Raw genomic sequence first — 7,500 nt, 5'->3', positions numbered from 1 at the left:
GTGGGGGTTGGGGGGTGGTAGCCCCCAGCATTAGACAATATAGTGATTCATTCCGTCTATATTATTTATATTTTACCCCGCAATTTCTATGGTACCTTTCATGCCTTCCCATGTTATCAGGATCAAGATTGTCGATAATAAGGGTTTCCACACCATAATTTGTATATATTTGGATTGTAGAAAGTGAGAGGAATCCACCAATGCCAAAATCATCACAATCTGCTTGGCAGAACTATTCTGTAAAATTACCCAGAATCTTTTTCTTAAAAACTTGCAAAGGAAATGCCATAGAGGAAAAGTAACTAATTTTGTTTCATCATATCCACTACAGGCAAAGTTTAACTTGTACCATATGGCTATATGAAACTGAAACCATACCTTTGTTAGATTACAGGATAACAAAACTTTTCAAATTCATTCTCAAGTGGTGCCTAGAGGTTCCCACTCATAAACATGTTGCTTACAATCATATCTTTAACTACTCACCACTTTCTAAAAACAAATTAACTCTAAACATGGAAACAATTGTCTGCCAAAATGTAAAGAAATAAGCAAAATCACAAGAATTTAGCATCCAATGAATTAGCACACAACAAGTTAACAAAAGAACTGAACAATGGTGACTATAATGATTAATCTGAGACTATCTTATCAATACAAATCATGAAAACTGTGATAATTGTATATATTTCCAACTTATAATAATCCAGCTACTTTCCCTACATCAGTCATTTTCAATGAACAATCGATTTTTTTTCTTTAATCACCTGAAACATCCAATAATGAATAATGCTAGCATAATATATTCACTTGAAATCAAAGCAAAAACTCTGCTATCATTTATCGGAAAAAACAATGGAATGAAATAGGCATATAAAAACACAACAAAAACGTAAACACGGACAGACTACATATCATACAAAACGTTGAAAAATACAAACTAAAATACAAAACTTCCCGTTTCGTTTAGGTGAAATAATCTAAACTTGCTTTGCTTCTGATAACAGGAAGGAAAAAATACAAAACAGGTATAATTGCCCTGTCTTTAAAAGAAGTTGCTTTGGTGCTTTCAAAAAAAAAATGTTCATCGAAACATCACCCTTCGGAGAAATGATGTTCTTGTGTTCCTAAAACCAGTGGTCTCGTACATTAAAAGCCAGAGATTTCAAAAATAAGGTACTGGTAGTTTTAAGCATTAAGAAAAGCGGGGGTTTTGAGCCTCACCACTCGACGAAGACACGACCTTGGCGCGACGGAAAGGGAACTGAAGGAGGAAACTCTTCCGAGGGAGAGACTGCTCCGCGAAGGGATGCCAACATGTGCTTTTGTTTTTGTTTTTATCTTGGGCTTCTTTGTTTGGTGTGTCTTTTTGTATGGAAGCTTTTGGGTTGGTTATTCTCTCGTTTTGGGTGTTGTATTTATTATTTTCTTGTTTGTTGATGTTGATGTTTTGCTTGTTGTTGCTACTTGCAGGTGTTGCTTGGGTTTTGTTTTGTTTTCCACTCGGTCTGCTTTGCCTTTGGTTTATTTGTTTTCCTGGAGTTCCACAGAATCACAGGACGAACTATAAGGAAAGTGGTATTGGTTTTGGGTTTGGTGATGTTTTGATTTCATTTTGGTTGTGCCATTTCTTTTTCACTTCTTTGTCTTTGAGGATTTTGCTTGGTTGCAGTTTCCTTTGTTTTGCCTTTTGTTTTCATTTCTCTGGGTTGGGTTTGCTCTCGCGCATTGCATTCTGGGATGCTTCTACTGCTCGTTTATTTTATATAAGCTTATATTTTACATGAACCTTTTACTCATGGGATAAGATTTTTTATTGTTGTTGCTACCTCCTCCCTCACTCAATCTATTGTCTCTTATCTCACTCAAGGTCTGTATAGAACACAACATGCACCCCCCCCCCCTCTCTCTCTCTCTCTCTCTCTCTCTCTCTCTCTCTCTCTCTCTCTCTCTCTCTCTCTCTCTCTCTCTCTCTCTCTCTCTCTCTCTCTCTCTCTCTCTCTCTCTCTCTCTCTCTCTCTCTCTCTCTCTCTCTCTCTCTCTCTCTCTCTTTCTATCAGCAGAACTGAGATGTTCTAATCATATTGTTTTCTTGTATATTTAAAAGGAGGGATTTTGTATATGTTGGGCGTTAAAGGAGTATTTCTTCTGAAGTAAAATGCACTCAAAGTACCGGCGTTTATGAGGTAAGTGCGCAGGGATGTGAGGCCGGATCACGAAATTCAGCTTAAATGTCATATCATATTTTTGGCCACACACACAGACACACACACACACACACACACACACACACACACACACACACACACACACACACACACACACACACACACACACACATATATATATATATATGTGTGTGTGTGTGTGTGTGTGTGTCTGTACACACACACACACACACACACACACACATATATATATATATATATATGTGTGTGTGTGTGTGTGTGTGTGTGTGTGTGTGTGTGTGTGTGTGTGTGTGTGTATGCGCGTGTGCGTGTGCGTGTGCGTGTGCGTGTGTGTGTGTGTGTGTGTGTGTATGTGTGTGTGCATAGACATATATTTATATAAATTTATATATATACATATATATACACATACATATACATATATATGCATATATATATGTATATATACACACATGTTTGTGTATGTATATATATATATAAATATATATATACAAATATACAAACACGCACACGCGCGCGCGCACACGCACACACACGCACACACACACACACACACACACACACACACACACACACACACACACACACACACACACGCACACACACACACACACACACACACGCACACACACACACACACACACACACACACACACACACACACACACACACACACACACACACACACACATGTATACATGTATCATACATGTGTGTACACACGCAAACACACGCTCTCGCGTTCGCGCTCACATACATAGGCATACAGAAGTCAGGTCAGGTCGATCAGCTACTAATAACATGCAATCTGTTACTACCTGCTCATACCTTGTAGGATCAGTTCTATGGCGAGTGACTACCTGCTTCAGTGTCAGATGGTCAGGGGCAAGACACGGACGCCGCCAGTTTTGTTCTGCTTTTTAATGTACGTAGGATGATGCTACCAAATCCAGTTTACATACATGTCGGTTATGGCTCGGTATAACAGCGGTCTGCTTTTCAGATATCGAAATTAGGGGATGCGGAGAAGTTATCAACGCTTAAAATATGAATACAATGAGGTATTCATAGACGACACATGGTAGACCCGAACAGTTCATAGATTCGGGTAGAAATAAATAGACTAATACATGAAATACAACTTTGTATATAGCATATCCCTGCTTTAGCCGAGAAAATCTGAAGGTGAAATCTGGCAAACACAAAAATGGAATAGCTTGAAGGTTTGTTAAAAATAAGTGTTAGAAATAGTATTAGTCGGAACTGCAGCCGAATTTCAAAATCTGCCGATAACCCCTACAGCTAAGTGAAAAAATATCTTTACCCAATCTATAAAAAAGAACCTAAATACGAAGGACTTTCTCGTTATCCAATGTGACTCAAACGCAGAAATCGAAGCGGGTGGCTGGTACATTTTGGCTGAAGGAGGCAGAAGGACGTGTGTTTATACGCGACTTTCTCAAACAATACAAAGTTATCATCACATATACACCCTTTCAATACAAGGAATCGAGAACAGTAAGATGGCGCTAAACAAATAATTTTTGTCTTACTGTAGAAATATTATGTCACGCATAAATGGAACAAAACGCATATTTTCCAAGGAAATGACATACACAGTAATCACTAACTGATGATGATGATGGTGAAAGTTAAAGAAGCATCATAGTACCAGAATTAGGTTTGATATTGGTAAATTGAAGATCTATGGCATTGGTTCCCAACCTTTTTCATTCTGTGGTCCCGAGCAATATATGATAATCTTTGTGGCACCGCTCAGAGGCTGTCTTTGTTTCAGATTGTTATTCTTAGTTATGAATAGTGTGATGGTGTCAGTAGCTATGGGAAAAGGACACTATGGAAAGATTAATTTATTGATGTGAGAGATAATTACATGTTGGTAATGTAGGTGAGATAAAGTTTAGATTAATTCGAAGTCAAAAATTTTATTACTCCATGCCCCCCCCCCCCAGACAGTACCCTGCGAAGAAAAGACAAAAGGCAAAGACAAAGGAAATGATAATTCTGCTTATAACATCCACACAAAATCTTGAACAGATGAACACCTTCAAATAGAAAACCAAATTATCGATAACCTGAAATATGACCAACTTTTTTTTTCATTTATTTATTCATTCTTTACCTGCTTCTCTATTCACTTTTGTAAGAATATGAAAAGAAAGACAAATAAAGCTGAGATTCACGTATAGCAATATACGGCTGAGGGAATCACTTGGAAATGTCATTCTAACATCAACTATCGCTCTTTATAAAGATACGTCCGCATAAAAGAAGGAATATGACAGAGGAAAGAGAGCAAGAGAAAACAAAGAAAACATGATGTTAGAGCGGACTGCACGAGGCCAAAAATACCGCATAGGCCAAGTCCATAGACCTATATGAGTACGTATATGGCCCCGACTGAATATGAATGACAGTTATTGTAAAAGGGTGTTTTCCCAATCCAAAGGCGAAGTGGTGCACAGTGAGGAGCCGTACTTCGTCAAAGGTTCTTGTCACCACTTGTGTACATTTTACATTGCGAGTGAATTCAGAATGATACAGTAGGTTTAATGTTGCGTTTTTTTTCTGGAACTAAATTTCACGACAGATAGAACGATCATTAGCCATCTTTAATATACTAACCCGTTTTCGTGTCTTTTTTCAGACACTTTTCCAGAATTAGAAATAGCCATGAACTCTCGATTTTTGTACAACCAGCTTTTCGTGACCTCGTAAGCAACGTAAATCTTAAAGGAATGCTTCAGGGGGTGATTACATTCAGAATCATGTTTCTCGATAGTGTAGACTACACAGTCTGATCTGTACAAAGAGCTGTTTTTGTTTATCCTTTGCTGTTTTGACAAGACAGGAAACAACAGTCCCGTTAGGTCGTTTCCGCCCGTTGTGTTTTATCTCTCCCTTCATGCCACGAGTTCGTATATATGAACTCAGCAACATAATCATTATCATCACCATTATTAGCCTGTGTCATTCCACTGCAGGACATTGCCCCCTGATTGCTTCCAGTCAGCCATTGTAAGTGCGTGCGTGTGTTGCGTATGTTTTAATAAATGTATATAGATGAACACATCAGCTGTGCCATTGCGCATAAGCATAGCAAATGGACGTGAAAATAGAATAACTAGGACTGGAATTCTACATATTTACTGACTTTGGGTTTATGTACACTTCCCTCTCGACATAATGAAACAGGACTGCATTTTTTGTATTTCAGTTTTTGTTCAGGTACATTTTATTCAGCACTTTATGTACATACATACATATATATATATATATATATATATATATATATATATATATATATATATATATATTTTTTTTTTTTTTTTTTTTTTTTTTTTTTTTTTTGCCAAAGAGGAATAAAAGAAACTCACTCGAAAAAAGACTTGTCATTTATTTCATCTATTGACAGTAATTACGAAACTGTTATAAACGATTTCTTATGATTAAGATAATCTCCTACAAGACTATACACATTATGATGGCCAAAAGCCGTATTGCATATATCACTTGCATAACAGCTAGTATTATTGCCTTGTTATCCATGGCTGCGACCTTCACCCACTCCAGCAGAAAGACGTCTATAATAATCACTTTTATTATCAGTTCAAAAAAGCTGCCGGGATGCGGTAATGTTGATGTGGCGTGATTGTAGCTGTAAATATACACATTCTTCTGTTCTTTGACTGCAATGTTGCAGAGGGCAGTGAGAGGCAAGTGAATGTGGGTGGGAATTGGAGGGCAAGGAGGGCGAGGGAGAGACGGAAAGAAAGGAAGGAATAGAGGAGAGGGAGAAAAGATGAACGGGGATTAGGGAGGGCACCCACACCGAGCTTGCTGAAGCGTACGAGTTCCGAAATGATATTGTTAGTGGTGATAACACTTCGGTGATGTAAAGATAACACGCATTGAGAGATGATGGAAAGAAGGGAGAAAGAGAGAAAGAAAGAACGATTAAAATAAACAAGATGAAGGAGAAGGAGAAGAAAAGAATGGGAAATATTATGCGTATTCGGCAACTAGGAAGGATGAAAAACGAGTCTACATTTCCACTGGCTCCTGGTGGCCTAGGTACGTACGTCACCCTTGAGGTCTTTCCCTCATATCGGCATCGTACACATAGCTGCCATGACGGTGCCACAGACAACATGAGCCTGGACAAGCTCTGGGCATATTGTACTTTTTTAAACCACCGTTTATAATGTAGGAAATGGTGAACGGGTCTCATCAAGGAAAAAATATACAACTCCGGTTCGTCTAATTGAACACCAGACACTCTAACGGAACGCAATCTCTCTATAAATGCACTTTTTTCTCCTTATCTAGTTATCATCCACAATTAATCTATTCTAAACCGATATTTCACTAACATACAAGCTCGAACGAAAGGACTAGCAACTCGCTCTCGATTTTCTTCTTGGGTATTTAAAAAATCTGAATTGAATAAAAAACCCAAGCCTAAATATCCTTCGCTGTTAAAAAATATTGTATGAACACGACTGAACGTCATGCGGAGCCTTGCATGGGAGCGCAAGGGAAGGGCGAGTGAACGCATCTGCGGGAGAACGGTTTCTCACCTTGACTGGCACGAGCACACGCTTTCTTTTATATGGACACATTACATAATGTTTGCAGGTGTCGGAATATACTTATGCACATGTGCGCGCACGCATACACACATACATATACATATATGTGTGTGTGTGTGTGTGTGTGTGTGTGTGTGTGTGTGTGTGTGTGTGTGTGTGTGTGTGTGTGTGTGTGTGTGTGTGTGTGTGTGTGTGTGTGTGTGTGTGTGTGTGTGTGTGTGTGTGTGTGTGTGTGTGTGTGTGTGTGTGTGTACATTTATACATGTGTGTGTGCATACATATAAACGAGTATATGTTGATATAAATTCAGACAGTTTGCCTGCAAACATTACATATGTGTCTGCAGATAAAAGAAGTTAACCCAAGCAAGCATTTCCCTCCCTCGTTACCCCCCCCCCAGCCTTCTCCCCCGTCGGCCAGCGCCAGCGACCCTCTCCTGCTCCACAGAAGCCGCAGCACATTCCCCTACAGCCGTCCTCGCGCGTGCCTACTATCAACCAAGATCTATATAAGGGTATATATGTACTATATAAGTACTTATACCTATATAAGTACTTATACATTTATATAAGTACTTATACATTTATATAAGTACTTATTCAGTTATATAAGTACTGATCCAATTATGTAAGTACTTGACTTCTATAAGTACTTCTTCACTTATGTAAGTACTTATACACTCATATAAGTTCTTATGT

General features: G+C 38.5%; 1 protein-coding gene across 2 annotated transcripts in view; it reads right to left on the bottom strand.

Annotated features, from left to right (window-relative positions):
- LOC113801040 (uncharacterized) overlaps nt 1-1,371 on the bottom strand; it is a 10,013-nt gene extending 8,642 nt beyond the window's left edge. The window contains exon 1 of one of the 2 annotated variants that reach the window (XM_027351844.2): nt 1,225-1,371. Coding sequence is in view for 1 of the 2 variants with exons in the window: in XM_027351846.2 (XP_027207647.1) it covers nt 487-574 (88 nt within the window). In the remaining variant the exon portion in view is untranslated. Of the gene's footprint in view, nt 1-486; nt 604-1,224 lie in introns of those variants that run through there. The other variant, XM_027351846.2, reaches the window with a different exon arrangement.
- Nucleotides 1,372-7,500: the final 6,129 nt, after the last annotated feature.

The sequence above is a fragment of the Penaeus vannamei genome, chromosome 7 (genome assembly GCF_042767895.1).
Source record: "Penaeus vannamei isolate JL-2024 chromosome 7, ASM4276789v1, whole genome shotgun sequence".
NCBI lineage: Eukaryota > Metazoa > Arthropoda > Malacostraca > Decapoda > Penaeidae > Penaeus > Penaeus vannamei.
The sequence above is the reverse complement of the archived record's forward strand: the minus strand, read 5'-3'. Positions and strand labels throughout refer to the sequence as shown.